Genomic DNA, 19000 nt, shown 5'->3' with positions numbered 1-19000 from the left:
GCCAGGAGTCTTGTGGTCAGCAGAGGAGCGCTTTGGGACTCAGCATCTCCCGCACTGCTCCTCACCCCTTCCTGCTGTGCAACAGGTTACGGCAAGTCCCAGGCTCCCCACACTGCTGTGGGGCTGCAGGACCATGGGTCAGCCCTCGATGGTATTGACCCATGGCTGGCACTTGGGCTGCAGAGCTCAGGTTGGAGACATGGGACTGCGGAGTTGCCTCGAGGAGCACAAAAGTAGGTTAAAATACCACGAGGACGTGGCCAACACGGAGATGATTGCTTTCTGGCTTGGCTGCTCTCCACTGCACTACGCTGAGCTCTTCCTGAGATGCTTTCATTCATCATGCAAGGGGAAGAAACCCAAGTGTCCTAGATAGAGTGGCAGCTTTTCAGGAGCATTGGAGGCAGCATGTTGTGCTAGAAATGGGTCAGGGGATGAGGCATGGGTGATGGGATGGCTAACGCATCCCTCCTCCCACTGCTCAGGGCCAGACTCTGACCTGCACACTTGCAAAAGCATCTTCGTGTGAAGCAGCATGGCGTGGGTTACACCATCCATTCACCTCCCCCGTGGGTGCAAGGTCTGGGGTTCGTGTCACCTCCTGTGCAGTTTCCCATCGGCTGAGTGTAGGGAATAAAAACAGCACTCTGCGGTGGCTTTTTGGTCCCCTTGGATGAGAGCTCCAAGAGCCTATGGTGGAGGATGGAGGCATGGATGGATGGAAAAATGGGTTAGTAGATGCATGGATGAATGGGTGGGTGGATGGATGGACGGATGGATGAGGGGATAGGTGGATGGATGGATGGATGAGAGGATAGGTGGATGGATGGATGGATGGATGGATGGAAGGGCAGGCTTCTCACACCACACCTGCCTCAGCCCCAGGCACCCTAAGGTTCAGCACGCTCCTGAATGTGTGACAAGTGGAAGTTGGGCTGTGGGCCGGGTCCACAGCTGGTGTGGACCACAGCAGCTCTGGGGGCACATCTCCTGCCGGTGTAAACGAGGGCAGCCTTGCAGCTGGAAAAGCCACTGGGTCAGCGAGGGTTTGCTGATTTACACCGTTAACCTCCAACTGGTGTCTGAGGGAGGAGCTCCCTCACCATGCTGGTCAGAGGTATTGCCTGTTTAAGGAGAAGGCCAAGCCCCCAGTTTGGGTTCTCCTGGCTTCTCTAGCTTCTAGCCCCAAGCCCAGCCCTCAGGTGAGATCAGGTGAGTGCATGAGCCACCACCGTAGGAGCGACCTGGCTGGCCAGAGATGATGTGACTTCTTCCATCTAGACAAGGTTTCCCTCAGCTTTGCCTCACCACTTCTTCACGAATTTAGGAGTCCTGATCACCCTGTTCTTGCTCTTGATGCTCTGTGGGATGCAAAACAGTTCAGGTGTTAGCAGGCTGATGTTTTTTTATTCTAAATATAACCCAGGTAACTCTTCTCAGGGTATGTCCTTGGACTTCCACCCACCGTGGCCTGTCATTCTGAGCTATCTCACAGGGTGTAATCAAATGCAGAGGAACTGGCCCTTTGGCTCTAATTAGTTTTGGATGATTGTTGGGGGAAGAAATCCATTTTCATAAACAGAAAGGATTTATGCTGCTCCTTCTTGCTTTTTTTTTTTTTCTTTCCCTGCCTGAGTCCCAAAGCACTTTGCTTGGGGCTAGCGGGGAGTCATTTTATGAATGGTTTAGATTGAGCAATGCATTATTAATAACAGCCAATCAAGCAAGCAGCATATTATATATCATTTCAGGAGATTCGCTTAATTCAGTAAAGTTATTTATTGGTCTTAAAAAAGAAAAAAAAAAGAGAGAGAGAGAGACACCGATTCTTCCTTACATCTCTGCCTTGGAGGAGGAGTCTCCTGGGGCAGCTGCGGGTGGAAGGGATGCCCAAGTGTGACCGTGCCAGCCTGGGAGTGCGTAGGAGCTGCCAGTTGGAGGTGGAAGCTGGCGCGACTTTTGGGGAGCCCTCACCCCACACGGGTACCCCAGCTGCAGCCCTTTCCTCCAGTGCTGGGGCTGGTTGGATGCTGCTTTGCTCACGCCGTGGTGACAAACCCTGTTCTTGGCGGGTGAGTGAGCTTTACGGCAGCTCAGGGCTAAGAATCGGCTAATCTGGCTCCCGCAGCCCATTGGCTTCACTATTGTTTTACAAGACTTTGATGAGGCGAGTGACAGCAGACAGATGGGGTCTGCTCTCCTCCGGCTGTGCCCCTTGTAAAGGCTGCTCCCTGCGCACAACCCTGTATCAGACACCAGAGAAGCCCCAAGGTGAGGTGGCATTTGTCTGAATTTAGTGACAAGCCCTGGGTGCCACCTTGCAGTCGTGACGGCTCCTTCTGTGTTGGTCCCTACAAACTACTGTGCAGTGCTGGATATGCCCCAATTCTTCCCTGACGTGGGACAAGCTCCAACCGTTCCGGGCCACCATTTGCTCCCAGGGGGCTACCAGAATAGCGAGAGTGAGGGGGTCACATTTTCTCCCCATCTCCTCACAGTTTTCCCAGCCTGGTAGCTCCCTGCACACCCTCTCAAGGAGGAGGTCCTCATCGCATCCCTTTCCCGCCCACCTTCACCCTCCTCGAACCACCCAGGGAACCCGATCATCCCAAAGCGGGTGAACCCCGCACCTGCCGCAGCAGACCAGACGCCCCGGTGATGGTCACAGTACCTCCCGGGTACAGTGGGGACCGCCGGTGGGCTGCAGGGACGCGTGGATGTGCGTGTGCACGAGTGGGTGTGCGCGGCCAAGGCGTGGGCGGCTGCCCGCAGAGGACACCTGGCGGTCTGTGTCCCGCACTGCCTTGTGTCGCACACAGCCCCGCCTGGGGACACCGCGGGCTGCCTCTCGCCGGCGGCCGCAGCCCGGTTGTGGGTTGTTTTTTTTGGGGGGGGGTGGGCAAGGTAACCTGCCCGGGTGGAGTGTAACCACGCCGGGTATCTCCTCCTCCCGCCTGGCTGCGAAAAGGAGGGGTGGAGAAGCCCCAATAAATTACGCTGGGCTGTGCTGTGTAATTTATTTGATAAAGATATTAACTCGATTGGGTTGTTTCTTCCCCCTAAAGCTGACCTGGGCTCCTGAACTTTTTAAGCCCCATGCCAGGAGTGGAGAGGGTCTGTGAGTCCTGCTTGATGTTGCTGTGAGCATCCCTGCATCCCTGGCACAGTCAGCCTGAGACCTGGCCAGCTCAGCTCACCCCATGGTCACCCTCACACCTCTTCCAGCTTCCAGAGGATGAGGTTCCGCCGGGCCAGGATCTTGGCCGCCCTCTTGGAGAGCAGCTTCTCCTGCACCAGGGGCCGCAGGATGCTGTAGCTCTGCAGGTTGCAGTGGGTGAGCAGCATCCCTGTGTCAGCGTGGGTGGGGAGCTCCAGGGCTCCCCAAAGCTCCTGCAAGGCCTTGGCTGTGGCCAGCGCGCTGCCCTCGTTGAGCTGCTGCTGCAGGTGCCTTCTCAGCAGGTTCTTCAGCTTGTAGGATGGGGCCTTGGGCAGTTTTTCCTTAATCAAGGACAACATATCCACGTAACCGCCCACCACGTGGCAGAAGTCCACTTTCTTGCCTGTGGCATCCAGGGCTTTAAAGATAGCAGGCAGCTCCGGCGCCCAGAAGTTATAGACAATGAGGATGGGCCTGGGGAGCGGGGAGAGGTACCAGAGGAGGTGCTGCATCCCCACCTCCATGGGGACCCCCTGGGAGAGCAGCGCCAGCACCGACTCGGGCGTCTGAATCAGTGTCTTGAAGGTGTGCTCTCCATTGGCTGCCGCCACCTCTGTGATGAGCTGGGCTGTGGAGGGGAAAGGATGGGGCTGGAGTAAGAATTTGGGGGTGCGCCTCTCTGCCCCCCAGCCCCCCGTGCCCAGGAAAGGCAATGCTCACTTTTCTGGTCAACTTTCACACTGAGGAACACCAAGGTGCTCAGCTCCGACCTGTCATCCCAGGGGCTGGTGGGACCAGTGCTGAGGTAGGGTGAGGTGCCGCTCTCGGACCACGTGGGGCTGGGGGGCTTCTTGCTGTCCTTGGGCTTGCTGGAGGCCTGCAAGAGATTGGAGAAGGGGGCCCAGTCCCATCTACTTGCTTGGACCCAGCTGGGAAGGCATGAGGAGCACCCATGGGTGCACCATTGGCCACAGACAAAGACCCAGTTATGTACAATGCCATGAAAGCCACGGGGTCTGTTGTCCTGGGGCTGCCAGGGACGGGCTGAGGGTGTGCTTGTCTCAGGAGTGGGCTGGCCACGGAGAGCCCCATTGAGAGCCTGAAACCAGGGTCTAGGTCGAGTGAGCAAAAGCAGAACCCTGAACGCAGTTCATCCTAAGCAGGTGGTGGGATCCAGGCAATGGTCAGAGGGACACAAGATGCAGGGCCTGTTGTGATAGGACAAGGGGTAATGGTTTTAAAATAGAAGGGAGCAGATTCAGACTGGATATAAGGAAGAAATTTTTTACGCTGAGGGTGGTGGAACACTGGCACAGGTTGCCCAGAGAGGTGGTGGATGGCCCATCCCTGGAAACATTCAAGGCCAGGTTGGACAGAGCTCTGAGCAACCTGATCTGGTTGGAGATATTCCTGCTCCTTGCAGGGGGGTTGGACTGGATGAGCTTTAAAGGTCCCTTCCAACCCAGACCATTCTGTGACTCTATGACTCGCTGTCCCTTTCTGCACATCTCTCGTGGATGCAGCTCATGCAGGGATATAAACATGGCTGAGCAACCTCACCACAGGAGATACTGCTGGACTTAAAGATCTGTTTGGCATTTAGAGAAAAAAGGGGGCTGGGTTGGGCCAGGAGGAGGTCTGGTGCCTCTCCAGGCTCAGCAGATCCTGTGCCTACAGCGTGGCTTCCCAATGATGAGCAAAAACAGCCCCACCAACCATCCCCTGCCCAGCCCTAGCAGGGATGGACATCCCCAGGGAATATCTCCCTGCTGGAAGAGTAGGACAGCAATGCGTTCAAGAAGCTCTAACCCTGGTTTTCCTCCCTCTTTCCCCCAGGAACAGTCTTGCACCCTGCGGCATCCACCTCCATCCACACCGGCTCTCTGCACCTTCACCTGCAACCCTGGAGTGGTGAACACATGGCTGGACCCATGTCTGCTCCTCAGCTCAGGGGATGTGGGGTTGCTTAAAAAGTGGGTTAAAATTAGGTATTTGAAGGGCTTATGTGGCTCCTCTGTCTGGAAAGGGAGAGGAGAAGGATGGTACTGGTGGTGGGGTGGTGGCAGTGCCCTGTGTCCCCCTCACCTGGCTGTGCCTGGAGTGACCCAGCTGGCCTGGAGGGAGTTAGATGAACCAAACTAGGCGACAAAATGGGACTGCAGCTGCTCTTCTTACCCAAACCAGCAACAAGCACATTGAATTCAAGGTTTTATCGAAGGGTTAAGCAGAGAGGGAAAACGCATGTGATTTTCAGGGAGAAAAATCACCCACGCAGCGACACGCTCGCAGCACGGCAGTGGCCATGCGTGACGGATCCGGGCAGATCTGGGCACTGGCGATGTTCTTGTGGCTTCAGCTTGGCATGCAGAGCACCACAGTCCCGGGGTGACCCCACAAAGGTTCCTCCCCAGCCCCCAGATCTCCTTGTAGCTGTCTGAGCCTCCAGGCAGGTCCTCAGCCCCTGCCCTCCACCACCTGAAGGCTGCAGCTTCCCTGGGCTGCACCTCACTGCCTCATCCCATTGCTCACCCCTTTTCTCACTCAGCTGCTATTTTTTCTTCCCCTTTTCCAAGCTTTAAACCAGTTTTTCCCAGCTTTCAAAGTCGCACTTTTCTAGTGCCCAGCACCAGACCATGGGTGAGATATTTATACCCCTGGGACCTCTCTTTTTTTTTCAGCCTGCACCTTTGCTACACCCTTAAATCCACACCGTACCGCAGGACACCTGGTTCGCACGGGGATTTCTCACAGCAAGCTGCTAATGGCCCCAAAAGCCCCAGCCTCGAGATTTTTTTGGCACTAGCAGGGAATGGGGACAGGGTTTTAGCCTCTCAACTTTTTTTTTTTTTTTTCCCCTGTTAGAGACTAATCAGGAGAGCAAAGAAAAACAGTGAAGGAAAAAACGAATAAGGAAGCCAGCAGCGAGCTGGGATTTAATCTGGAAACAGCTTTATTGAAGAGTAAGAAGGGCTTCTGCATTAGTTTATTAAAAAAAAAGGGAGGCTGTCAACCCCACATTGAGCCACTGCTGGAAAACCAATCACTCCCATCCCAAATTGGCCGCGCTGACTTCCATTTCCAAAGGGATCCCCTGCTCATGATGGTGACGGGGGAATCTCAGCAGGGACCCCGCGCCCTTGGTTCATCTAACCGCCTTGGCCCTCTGGTTCCAATGTACCAGTTGGCAGCACCGGTGCTGTGAAATGTCACTGCAGGGAGATCAGAAATGTCACTTGGGGGATGCTCAGATGGTCCCTACTTGCTCTGGTGCCTTCCGGGAGCTTCCCGTTCTGTGTAGGCACAGGACCGACCAACTGTCTGAGCACATGTGCTACATTCAACTCAGAAACTTGATTTTTATATGAAAATTGATATTTTTTTTTTTTTAAAAAGCAGAGAACAACCTTCCCAGCGAGGTGGAAAGGAAGAGTCTGTAAGGACAGACTCAAGAGGGTCATCTTGGGGGATCGGCTGCTGTGGGATCCCACCTCAGAGCAAATGGGGTGGGGTGTGCTGCCTGCGAGAGAGGACCCTGGCTGCTCCAGAACATCAGCAGACACCAGCAAAGGTCTTGGGCCAGGAGGACCAGACACCCTGCCGCTCGGCGGCAACCGAAAGGGAAGAGAAAGCTGCAAGCAAGCCTCTGGCTGATGCTAGGAAGGGAGAAGGCTCAGGTCCCAGAGATGAGGGGGCGCGGCTGCCTCTTCTGCCGGCAGCGCAGCTCAGCAAGAAGGGAGATCTGGCATTACACTCACCACCACTTCTTCCTCGCTGTCCTCGGAGCTGCCGATGATGATGCTGGTGATTTCTGCAGAGGGAAAAAGGGGGTGCTGAAGCTTCAAGCCTGGGACTTTTTGGACCGCATCAGTTTTCCCATTGGAGAACTGACATTATCTCCTGATTTTTGCAGCAGAGGGCAAACACTTCTAGCAGGACTACAAACCACCCAGCCCTTGGGTGCTCTCTGATTCACACCAAGCTGGAGCAACCTCTCCACTGCTGCCTCACCCCCAGGCACCCTGCACCAGCCCCTTCAGAAGACGCGTTTCATCCTCCCTTCTCTTAGCAGAGCTGAGCCCGGGACCCCTCGCTGTGGGATGCTGCAGCAGGCTGGAGCAGAGCTGGGTAAGCTCGGGGAAGAAAAGGTGTTTTTGCTAAAAACTGCAGTGTTTTTTGCCCCAGGAAAATCCAGAGGTCCTGGAGCAGGAGGCAGGGGAGTCTCTCTGCATGCTTCCCCTGCTGCTGTGCTCTTCCCTAGGCTTGGTTTTGGCTGCTGGACATGGAGCTGGACAGAGCATCCACATCCCTGAGCATTGCTCTCGTATTTACCCCCCAGGAACCCACCCTTCCTGTCTCCTTCTCTGACCCAGGGGAGGTTGGCCAAGGCTCTGAGCACAAGGGGGTGCACAGGGGCTGGGAAAGATGGGGGAACCTCCATACAGGGAGGGGATGAGATGGGGTAACAAGGAGCGCTATGTCCCCAGTCCCCACCTGCATCATCAGTGTGGCTGCTGGCGGCAGGGATGCTGGTGCAGTTCTGCTTTGGCACAGAGGTGCTGGGCCCCCTTCTGCCATCCCCCTGGCTTGAACTGGGTTCGCTGGGGATTGTCGTGTTGTTGCACTCCAGCTTCAGCAGTTTGGGGGAGATCTGGTTGCCCCTTTCCACGCAGTGTGAGCCTCGCTTCGGCCATGTGGTGACGGGGGGAGCCTGAAGAGAGGAGAGCATGTGGGATGTAAGGCACCGGGGTGGTATCTCCTGGCCCCTAAACGTTCCTGCCCAGCCAGGGCGGTTCTTACCGGGCTCGTATCCATGTCCTGGAGGCTGATGGTGAAGGTGGGCATGACGGTCTGGATCTCGTGCTGGACCGGCTCCTCTTGCTGTGGAGAGAGCACAGAGCAGTGTTAGGGTGAACATTAGGGTTGTTAATGAAGAAATGGGGTTGATGGGCTGGGAAGGGGAAGGCAGATCCTTGGGGAAGGCTTGGAAAGCTCAGAGGAAGGGGAAAACCACGTCTCGGCTGACGCAAGAGCCCTCTCCGCGCGGCAGCCCACCGGGACGAAACATGGACATCTCACCAGGTTGTTCTCCAGGGCCACCTTGGGGTCAGCTTGGGAATCAGTACCTGCAACGGAGAGAGCTGGGCTGCAATCCCAAATCGGAGCCTCCAGAGCTCCCACCTCATCCCAGTGGCAGCTGAGCCAGGAAAAACCTGCCCAGCGGCCACAGCAAGGAAGGGGCAGCTCTGGTCTCTGTCCCATTTCCCAGCCCTTTGGTTTGGGATGGCCCAAGGGGTTTAGCAGCCTCTGAGGACCCAGAAATCAGCATCACCAGAGCCTGCCAGATTGGTGAGACACCAAAGAGGGGCTCTGGCCATGTAAGGAAAGGATCAAATCTTGGACCCACTGGGAACAAGCATCCTACAAGAGTGAAACTGGGCTTGTTTGGCTGCGGGGAAGTGGTTCTGGGCCCTGCGGGACCCAGAGACGGGCGATGGCTCTCTGAGCCGGCCCAAGTCCCCGCTGCCTGTGGGGTGGCTGGATCCATCCCAACAGCAAGTCCTCACCTGGGTGCCCCATGACGCGCTCCACCAGCGCCTGCAGCCTGGCTCTGCACTCCGTGAAGTCCCTTGGCTGCACTTGGTCCCTGGTCACCGCTGGCTGCAGCTGCTGCAGCTCCTCCAGCGAGCTCTTGATGAAGGGCTGCATGTCCATCACCTCCTGCTCCGTGGCATAGAGGCTCATCTTCTCCACCAGCCGCTCACCCGCCTCCATCCGCCGCAGCACCCGCTCCATGCGCTGCAGCTCCCCTGCCAGCTCCCGCCGGCCCTGCTCCTGCCGGGCCTCCACCAACCCCAGCAGCTCCTCTTCCTCGCGCCGCACCAGCTGCACCAGCTGCTCCACGCGCTGCCGGATCAGCTCCCGCATCTCCTGCTGCGCCCGCTCCAGCTGGGCCGCCTCGTCCTGCAGCGCCGCGTAGGTGGCCTCGAAGCTGCTTCGCTTCTGCTTCAGCTCCCGGCTCATGGTGCCCAGCTCCTCCTGCCTGCGCTGGGTCTCGCTGCGGATGTCGCAGAAGGCGGCGTGCTGGCTGTCCAGCAGTGCGCAAGAGCAGCAGAGCGCCTTCTGGCACTTCTTGCAGTAGATGCTGGAAGGAAATGGGAGAATTCTTCAAAGACGGCACGTGAGAGAGGGGGAGAAAAGCATTTCTACTGTGCTGGGCATGATTCCCCCTCCTCTAGGGACAACGGAGGGGTTTAACGAGAGTGGAAACTGAGGCACAGGGCAGGAAAGGGCTTTGCCTCACATCACCAGCTGCAGATGGGTGCATGAAGCTGGGGGTTCAACCCACCTTTGCGCTCCCCTCCCTCCTCCCGGGGGTCTGCCAGCCCCATGTCACATCCTGCTCCCACTCAGGGTCCCACTGGGGTTGCAGCAGGCGATGAAACCCCCTTGGCTCTGCCCTCCTGGCAGCGTTGGTCCTGGAGCAGCAGCCCCAAAGCCCTTGGCGCAGGATGGGATGGGGTGACCAGGCACCGCTCTCACCTGGCGATGTGGCCCTGGTTGGTGTGACCGGGACTGGAGCAAAAAAGGCTGCAGGACTTCCTGGTGTCTTCCAGGAACTGATGGGCTGACTCAGCACAAAGGTCCTCCACCCTCCTGACCTCGTGGCTCCTCTTCTTGAAGAACCATTGGTGGTCCTCGAAGCACCTGGTGCAGAGGAAATCCTCACACTCGGAGCACCACACCGCTGCCACTTCTCCCCGGCATCGGCTGCACCTCGGGCCACCGCTGTCGTTGATCTTCTTGTAGAGGTTGAGCCTGGCCTGGAGGTTGGTGAAGAGCAGGTTGTCCATGTCGGGGATGCCGTCGGCCTGCGGGATGGCCGTCCGGCACACGGGGCACTGCCCGACGGGCTTGTTCTCGCTCAGGCAATTGAGGCAGAAGGTGTGGAGGCAGGTGAGGAGCTTGAGGTTGTGCGATTCCTGGCGGCAGCCCTCGCAAAGGATGAACTGGAAGTCATCTTCCACCGCGGGACGGCAGGGTGGAGAGGAGGAGCGCAGGGATGCACCCGCCTGGGGCCTCATCTCCATGGGGGCAGCGGCACCGTCTCCTTCTAGGTGGGACATAGCGGAAATACCCAGTTGGAGTACGTGAGATGGTGGGCGACGTAGAGGCTCACTCCCACCCTTGGGGGCCACGCAGGCCACCCATGGGCAGCCCACTTCACCCACCCCGCGGCAGGAAGGGATAAGGGAGCCCCAAAGCGAGTGGGTGGCAGCACCCCGGCAAGGCAAAGGGTGCTCTCCGGGGAAGATTCTCTGCTGGCTGCAAAGGGTTGTGCTCCCTCCTGTCCTCAGCGTGGGACCCTGGGAGGCTCTCCTCCCCCCTCCCCAGACTCTTTCCCTTCTGGATTTCCAAGCTGGGGAGAACGAAAGCTGCCAAGCAACTTTACTTTCGCTTTCCTGCAGCGGCCTCTTCCCGCCCCGCGAGCTGGGGGCGGACAGGGGGGACCCTGGCGACTGTCGTGTGTGTGTCCCCGTCCCCCCCCCACGGCACCGGTTCCTGCAAGACCTCCCGGCAGTACTGGGATGCTGGCACTGGCCCTGGCCTCCAAGGTGTCCCGTCCCCACCACCCACCCCAGCCCGCCGGCAGAAGCCCCCCGAATAAAGCAGGGACCACTCCCACCACCACTTCCCCCATTTCGTGCAATGGTTTTGCACCCTAATTATCAACGCCCCCCCCCCCCCCCCAAGCAGGCAATCCCCGCGGCTCCCTCTGGGTGGTGGGGCCCTGGGACAGACTTTGCCCCCTCCCTGTCCCGGCTCCCCTCCAGAAAAGCAGGGACCCCCCCGCATCTCCCCATTCCTTTACCTGCTGTGGGGCCGAGCGGGCGGGGGGCGGCGGGGGTGTCGGGCATGGTGGCGGCGGGGCCGAGCAGCGCTCACTTTCGTTTCCCCGGCCTGACCTGGGGGAGAAAGAGGAGGAGGAGGAGGAAGGGCTGGCGGGAAGGAGGCGGGGAAGGCAGGGAGGTTCCCCGGGCGGGAGAGAGAGGTGAGCCGTGCCGGGGGGGGGTGGGAGGGGAATCGGGGGGAGGCTGGGGGGGTAGGAGGGGAACCAGGTGGAGTTCCCCTCTCCCTCCTGCCTTCCCTCTGCCCCGCGGTGCGGAGTGGGGGATGCAGGCACCCGGGGGGATGCAGACACCGAGGGGATGCTGGTACCCGGGTTGGGATGCAGGCACCAGGGGGGGATGCTGGTACTGGGGGGGGGGGTGGGGATTCGGGCACCAGGGTGGGTATACAGGCACAGGGGAGGGATGCTGGCACCGGGGCAGAGTCAGACAGCAAAGCTCCTCTTCAGCTGCTAGGCAGGACCCTCGAGCAGCGCTGGGGTACACATCTGGGTGCCGGCTGGGCTGTACGGGCTGCTGCTGGTCTGGGGCAGCGTCTCAGGCCCCCACTTCAGCCCAGGGGGGCTTTAAACCTGCCCTAGTGCCAGCCCCCCCATCCTCAGCAGCACTGCTCCGGGCTGCTCTTCAGTCTCTGCTCCCCTTTGCAGGCAGGGAAGATGGCGTGGGGGGGCTTTGGCATGGCAAGAAGGCCCCGCTGGAGCAGGAATTGCTGGGAAAAATACCTCTCCCACTTCCCCATGGGGCTGAGGGACCCCCCAGAGCCCCCCAAGGTGAATGTGTGATGGAGGACCCTGTGTTCCCCATGGCTGGCGGAGCAGCTCCCGAGTAGGGCCTCTCCGGAAAAACTCACCCAGCCGTGAACCGCGAGCCGTTTCGTCCCTATGCCGTCAGCAGCCACATGACAGGAGGACCAGGAAGCGCCAGCGGCTCCCTCGTTCCCCATCGCAGCATCCTCACCTCGGCCTTCGGTCCCCACGGCCACGGGGCCGGTGGCCGGGGACACATCGGGCTTATGTCCCAGCTCCAAGGGTGCACGAAGTGGAGGGCGGTTGCGGGGCCAAGGCTTTTGTCTCCCGGCTCAGCTCTTGCCCAGAGGGTTGCTGGGAGAATGTGAAGCCCCCTGCCCTGGGCGAGACCCCAGCAAGGAAACCCCCCTGAAGGATTTGATTTCTTCCAGCGAGCATCCTCAGTGATAACAGCGGGGCTCTTCAGCTCTCCTCCATCCTCTCGGCGGTTGCACACCAGGGCAGGGCTGTTGGATCGCGTCAGGGACCGGCAGAAGCTGTGCTGGCCGCGGAGGTGGCTGCGATGGCAGCGAACATCCAGGCTTAGAGGGCTCCGAGTGCTGGGAGTGGGGGCTGTGCCTGTGGGGGCACCGGCACCATGTTCAGCCGGTCAGGATACCAGGCCCTTCCCTTGGGAGACTTTGACCGCTTCCAGCAGTCCAGCATCGGGCTCTACGGTGCCCAGAAGGGATTTTTCTCCTTCGGATCCAAGCAAGACCCTCTGGGGTCAGCCGGGAATACCGCAGGTGAGTCCTGACCTCAGAGACAAGATGCTGCCTTCCTCCATGTTGCCGCTTTTGCTGTAGGGTGTCGCACCAGCTGGGTGCCCCCCGCTGCCGGCTTCCCTGGGGTGCAGGGTGCATGGAGGGGAGAGGCTCAGACGGGGGTTGACGGGCAGGGAAGGGGGTTTTGGAGCAGGTACATCCCCCTTTCATCCCACTCCAGATACCTCCCAGGGTTGGCTGTCCTGGATCTGCCATGGGATTATCACCTCCTTGGTCTTCTTGCTGATGATTGTCACCTTCCCCATCTCAGGATGGTTTGCCTTGAAGGTAAGGGATGAAAGCAGGTGAGGAGTGGGATGACAACCCATCCTCCATCGGGGGGAACCGTTTCTGGCTGCTCCTGGTCCCATAGCTCCTGGCACTCCAGGATGCAAGGGTTTGTTTCTGCCTTGGTCTAAACTGTCCCGTTCCAGATCGTGCCTGCCTACGAGCGAATGATCATCTTCCGCCTAGGCCGCATCCGGGCACCGCAGGGACCCGGCATGGTCCTGCTGCTGCCCTTCATCGATCACTGGCAGCGAGTGGATCTGAGGACAAGGGCCTTCAATGTGCCCCCCTGCAAGGTGAGCTTCCTTGGGCCTCAGGGCAGGATGGAGATATCTCTAAAATGCCCAGAGCAGGTGGATTTGGGGGTGGTCTGACCCTTGGTGCTGCGCATGGCCCAGCTTTCAGTTCCTCTGTCCTTGTAGTGAGAACGGGGAGGTTGTGGCTGGTGCTGTGAACCCAGAGCTCCCACCTGCCTGTGGCTGAAAAGCTCCTCTTGACTTTGCACACCTTGTTCAGTGCATGTTCCTAGCTGGAGACATCTCAAAAACATCAATCCCTATCCTTCCCAGATGTCTCTCAACAGCAGCCACATACTGGAAACTGCCCTCACCGTTCAGATTAGCCCAAACTTCATCATTCACATTGGTTTTGTTTCTAATAACCCTCTTAATAAAGAGATCTAGAGCCTGTTGCCAGCTGGGAAAGAAGTGAATGCCTTTGCTACCAGGCTCTATGCACAAGGGTTGGGCCATGGAGTGGAAAAGGGGAGAGATCTTGACTCCCATATTGACTCCCATCTTCCCTAGCTGACTTCCAAGGATGGGGCAGTCATCTCCATGGGCGCTGATGTCCAGTTCCGGGTGTGGGACCCCGTGTTGTCCGTCATGATGGTGAAGGACCTCATCACAGCCACGCGGATGACGGCGCAGAATGCCATGACAAAGACCTTGGTGAAAAAGAGCCTCCGTGAGATCCAAGTGGAAAAGCTGAGGATCGGGGAGCAGCTGCTGGTGAGGACTGCCCCAGCCCTGTGCAGAGTCCCTCAAGTTCCCCAAACCCTTAGGCTCTTGGTGTGAAAGTAACAGTAAGGGAAAGCTGTAGCTGCTGGAAGTCCATCTGGCCATTGACCTGGCCAAGAAGGGTGCTGGGAAGATGTGGTGATTAGTGGGGAGCAAATACCTTCAGCTTGTGGGTCTCTGGAGCTCTGTGGCTTATCTTTAAGGGCTTTGGCCACACAGAAAAGCCCACGTGTTTTCAGAAAGCTTAAATTTGACCTCCATATCTCCACCAGGAAAATGTCTGGAGAGGGCTGCCAACTGGAAAACACTTTGGGGGAGAGAAGTGGGACAGGCCAGTGGCAGAGGGGTGATGACTAGTGCCAACCTGGGCCAGACCAAGAGTTTGTGGGTTGACTGTCTACAAGAGAGGGTACAAAAGGAGACTGGGGCGATATACTGGTATCTCTGGGATGTCTGGGGTAGTTTGGAGGTCAGAGATGCTGCCTGCTGGAGCACCATGCCAGGGCACGCCTCCCAGGGAAGAGTGAGGAGTGGGGCCAGCCTGGAAGGGAGCCATGGAAAGGGTACAAGACAGAGCTGTCTCCCTGTCTTGAACTCCTCCAAGCTGGGAGAGCAATTGAGTGAGCAGGCTTGAATGTGAGAGTGGACAGCTTGGAGGAGATGGATTACTGACTGGAAAGCTGCCTGGCGGAAAAGGACCTAGAGGTGCTGGTTGACGGCCAGCTGAACATGAGCCAGCAGTGTGCCCAGGTGGCCAAGAAGGCAAACAGCATCCTGGCTTGTATCAGGAACAGTGTGGCCAGCAGGAGTAGGGGAGTGCTCGGCACTGGTGAAGCCACACCTCAAATACTGTGTGCAGTTTTGGGCCCCTCAGTACAATTTGAGTTGCTGGAGCGCATCCAGAGAAGGGCAACAAAGCTGGTGAGGGGTCTGGAGCACAAGACCTATGAAGAGCAGCTGAAGGAACTGGGATTGTTCAGTCTGGAGAAGAGGAGGCTGAGGGGAGACCTTATGGCTCTCTACAGCTACCTGAAAGGAGGTTGTAAGGAGGTGGGGGTCGGTCTCTTCTCCCAGGTAACAGGCAAAAGGACAAGAGAAAATGGCTTTAAGTTGTGTCAGGGGAGGTTTAGATTGGATATTAAGAAAAATTCCTTTACTGAAAGAATGGTCAAGCATTGGAACAGGCTGCCCAGGGAGATGGTGGAGTCACCATCCCTGGAGGTATTGAAAGAGTGTAGATGTGGCATTTTGAAACATGGTTTAGTAGGCATGGTGGTGTTGGGTTGATGGTTGGACTTGGTGATCTTGGAGTTCTTTTCCAACCATAATGATTGTATGATTGAGCCTGGTTCAACACCCTGCATTTAAAGCAGGTGGGTAACAGAAGTATGAGCTATGGGAATGCCCATGGCTGGGAGTGCTGTGGTAGATGGTCTCCATGGCCACACCCAGCTCTGCCTGAGCTACCAACACCTCTCCCTTTCTTCTCTGTTCTGCAGCTGGAGATTAATGACATGACCAAGTCCTGGGGCCTGGAGGTGGACCGGGTGGAGCTGAGCATGGAGGCTGTGCTGCAGCCACCCCGGGAGAACCTGACGGGCCCTCTGGCTACCGTGCCACCCATGCCCGGGCTGGAGGGGCTGGATGGCACCATTCAGCAGCTGGCTGCCCATTTCTTCAGCAACACTCTGGCTTTGGCGGGCAGCGGGACCGGCGCTCCAGAGGCAGGTAACCAACCCAGGGCCAGCACTTCTCTGCTGATGGATGTCCCTCCTGCCCAATGACCTTTGTGTCCATTAGCTGCTTGACAGAGGAGTCAAAGTCTGGGAGATATCACCCTCCTGTGAGCATAGGGCAAATAGACTGATAGGGGAAAGAGAGCGAGCCGGTTTGGGCACAGCTCCAAACGGCACGTGACACAACACAAGCTTTCTAAGATGACGTTGGAGATGGCACTGGGGAGGGCAGGAGCAGATCTGCAGGAGCCTCAGCTCAAGACCAACTCAGACCTCAGCATTTCCATCAGGAAAACATAGGGAAGGGCCTGAGTTTGCTGAGAGAGTCACATCTGAGGCCAACATGGGGTTTTTTTTCAGAAACCCTGGACCAATTTGTGCCTTACTGTTTCTTTTGAGGTTACTTTTCCACCCTCTGGTAGCAGGGAAAGAGTAACCCACGGCAGATAGAGAAGTAGGCAGTAGGAACTGGCAAACCCATGTTTTCCTTTTCTTGCTTAGCTGAAAACTGGTTGGATAAGTGGGTTTCTCTGCTTTGGAGAACTTTTCTGGTGGGTCCATGCAGACCAGTGAAGTTCACCACCCAAAAGTGTCACTTCAACCTGCTTCTGTCCCTTTGTCCCCAGCAGACAGCGTGGAGATGGTGAATGAGGTGGAGCCTCCCACCACTCCCCTCCTCGCCACCGCCAGCAGCGCCCGGAGGAAGCCCAGCGCAGATGAGCTGCTCTCAGCCGTGGAGCCTGTCCTCTCCGAGGCCCTGGTCAACCAGGTGGGAGCATCCTACCAGGTTGACATCACCCTCCCTAGCGGCGCCCGGAGCACCTACTTCATAGACCTCTCCTCAGGTCACCACTCATTTGGGTTGTTGTGTCGGAGGTGGGAGGGTGTTTCGTGCCCGTGCCCTCTTTGCATGCTGCAAACCCCACCGAGCTTGGTGGTAGGGGGTCCCAAACCCAGCCAGTTTGGTAGCTCTGTGAAAGGCACCCCAGGGTCCATCTAAGCACTGCAGTTTGGCGACCGTGGCCTTGACTTCATGCTCCCTGAAGTCCAAAGTATAATTTGTTTTGGGTTAAAAAAAAAAAAAAAGAGTTTTCCTTCAGAAAGAGAGTATTGATAGGAAATTGGCAGCCAGGTCTCCTCGTGGCTGGCCAAACAGGATGGCCCAGCAACCTCAGGGTTTGTGGGGTCTTTGGTGCCACCAGCCCAAGGGGGTACTGAGGGAGAGACATGCATGGGCAGCATCTTGGGCCACTGCCACCCTAGAAGAAGTCCTCCCAGCACCCTAATCCATTCCCCTAGGGGTGCTGATTGTTTTTCTGGTGGCCATGTGTGCTGGTTTGGACTGGGATAGAGTTAATTTTCTTCGGAGCAGCTGGTATGGGGCTATGTTTTGGATTTTTCCTGAAAATTGTTGATAGCACAGGGATGTTTTAGTTACTGCCAAGCAATGCTTACACAGGGTCAAGGCCTTTTCTGCCTCTCACACCATCCCACCAGTGGTGGGGTGCACCAGGCTGGGGGTGCACAAGAAGTTGGGAGGGGACACAGCCGGGACAGCTGACTCCAACTGACCAAAGAGATATTTCACACCATACGACATCGTGCTCAGCAATAAAAAGCTGAGGGAAGGAGGAGGAAGTGGGGAGACATTCAGAGTGATGGCCCCATACCAGATACTGTGAAGAAAATTAACTCTATCCCAGCCAAAACCAACTCAACATGGCAAACATAGGACAGGGCTTGGAGGTAGACCACTGTAATGGGACGTTGGTGGAGCAAGACAAGAGAAAATTGTCTCTCTAAGGAGTAAGGACTCCTGTCTCCAAAATAATCCCCCTGCCAGGCCCTTTTCTGTCATCTGGCCCAACTCAGCCCATGTAAAACAGCGAGGGAAACGCCAGGAGGCAAGGCTGGATCCTGAAGCCCACTGTTTCTCCTCTCACCCATTGTGTCCTACAGGCAGCGGGCGGGCTGGCCACGGCGTGCCAGAGAGCAGCCCCGACGTTGTCCTGGAGGTGGCCGAGAAAGACCTGCAGGACCTCTTCTTGGGAGACCTGCGCCCCTTGAGTGCCTACATGAGCGGGAAGCTGCAGGTGAAAGGTGACCTGCACCTTGCCCTGAAGCTGGAGGAGCTCGTCAAGGCTCTGAAGCAACGTAGATAGAGCATGTGTGTGGGTGCGTGTCTGTGTGCATGTGTCTTTGTAGGTGTGCGAAAGCAGGGGAGGTACGGAGGTGCCGCGCGGTGGGGGTCTCGTGCTGCTGGGGCTCCTCCTGCCCTCCTCGCAGAGGCGGCAGGAGTTGGGTGAGGAACCGAGCAGGGAAACTGAGGCTGAGCTCTGTTGCCTGTCCTTGTCCTTGGCTTTACCTCCCCTACCTATCCTTTGCCTACAACGTTATGGAATGGGAACCAGTTGGCACCCCAGCTTGTGCCAGTTTGCTCCCAGGTCCCTTGGCCAACATGCCACAACGGGCTGTGTGACCCACCATCTCAGACCGGGAGGGGCATCAGCTGAGCAGGTCGGATGGAGAAGAGCTTGGCAAAATGGTGGCCAAGGACGGTGGTCGTGGGTTGCAGTGGGCAGCTGAAGCGGGGCACAGGGGCTGGCTGAACTGGGCTGGGATGCTACCAGCGGGCTGGGGCTTGGGTCCAGCGTGGCACTACTAATGGATACTGGCATTTATGGGGAAGGAGAAGAGGTGGCGATGCGGGGAACAACCTTCCTGGAGGTACCGAAGCCTTCCCGACACCGTGGCTGGTAATAAGTGATGGCGCTAATTTGTGCTTCAAAGTGCTTTTGCATGTGTGCTGCGAGGTCTGTCCCTGGGAGCATGCTGGCTGTATATAGGCGCATATAGACATTTATTTATTTTGTAAGCTTCCTTTCTATCAACTCTCCGTGGACAATAAACCTGGTCTGCAGCCTCGCGCGTGATTTCTGCAGGCAGACGGGGTTGTGCCCCTTGGTGCCTCAGTTTCCCCAAGGGAGCTCAGGGTCCTGCGTAAAGAGCCCACGGGAGCTGCTGCCCGTCACGGAGGCTACGTGGTGTGACTCCGTCTCATGGGGTGGTGATCGACGAGGAAGAGTCAGGATGCTGCCCGGCCTCTCCAGGGATGCTCAGCTCCCCCACAGCACCCAGCACCCCGGGGGTTAAAATATCCGGGAGCTGCAGGAGGCTTTACCGGTCCCCAGGAGATGTTTTGCTGGACCAGTGGGATGAGCCTGCCCGGTCTTACTGGCCTGGCCTGTCCATGCAAGGGGCTGCTTGGCGGTGGGGACACAACACTGAGACGTTTCCAAAATCGAAATGTTTTGAATGGAAACGTTCCGTGGGTGCGCTCGGGC

The 19000-nt window shown here is 57.5% G+C and overlaps 2 protein-coding genes across 5 annotated transcripts; one reads left to right on the top strand and one right to left on the bottom strand.

Annotated features, from left to right (window-relative positions):
- Nucleotides 1-3003: 3003 nt before the first annotated feature.
- Nucleotides 3004-12002, bottom strand: LOC104480758 (PML nuclear body scaffold). 2 transcript variants are annotated; one of them, XM_086757351.1, is made up of 10 exons: nt 11915-12002; nt 11028-11121; nt 9698-10268; nt 8722-9299; nt 8234-8280; nt 7955-8035; nt 7649-7865; nt 6913-6965; nt 3878-4034; nt 3004-3785 (listed from the first exon to the last, which is right to left on the bottom strand). In XM_086757351.1, exons 2-10 carry the CDS (start codon nt 11071-11073, stop codon nt 3211-3213), a joined length of 2325 nt encoding a protein of 774 aa, XP_086613477.1. In that variant the 5' UTR covers nt 11074-11121; nt 11915-12002; the 3' UTR covers nt 3004-3210. The 2 variants fall into 2 exon arrangements, with proteins under 2 accessions (XP_086613477.1, XP_086613476.1); XM_086757350.1 differs by lacking the exon at nt 11915-12002 and adding an exon at nt 11787-11843.
- A 442-nt stretch (nt 12003-12444) lies between these two features.
- On the top strand, nt 12445-18576 carry STOML1 (stomatin like 1). Of its 3 annotated transcripts, none has more exons than XM_086757353.1 (7): nt 12445-12595; nt 12795-12901; nt 13048-13197; nt 13708-13911; nt 15420-15648; nt 16286-16501; nt 17616-18576. In XM_086757353.1, exons 1-7 carry the CDS (start codon nt 12448-12450, stop codon nt 17816-17818), a joined length of 1257 nt encoding a protein of 418 aa, XP_086613479.1. In that variant the 5' UTR covers nt 12445-12447; the 3' UTR covers nt 17819-18576. The 3 variants fall into 3 exon arrangements, with proteins under 3 accessions (XP_086613479.1, XP_086613480.1, XP_086613478.1); XM_086757354.1 differs by having other exon boundaries at nt 16283-16425; XM_086757352.1 differs by having other exon boundaries at nt 16283-16501.
- Nucleotides 18577-19000: the final 424 nt, after the last annotated feature.

This window comes from Chlamydotis macqueenii, chromosome 12 (assembly GCF_036417535.1).
Source record: "Chlamydotis macqueenii isolate bChlMac1 chromosome 12, bChlMac1.mat, whole genome shotgun sequence".
Classification (NCBI taxonomy): domain Eukaryota; kingdom Metazoa; phylum Chordata; class Aves; order Otidiformes; family Otididae; genus Chlamydotis; species Chlamydotis macqueenii.
This window is presented reverse-complemented; position numbering and strand designations above follow the sequence as displayed.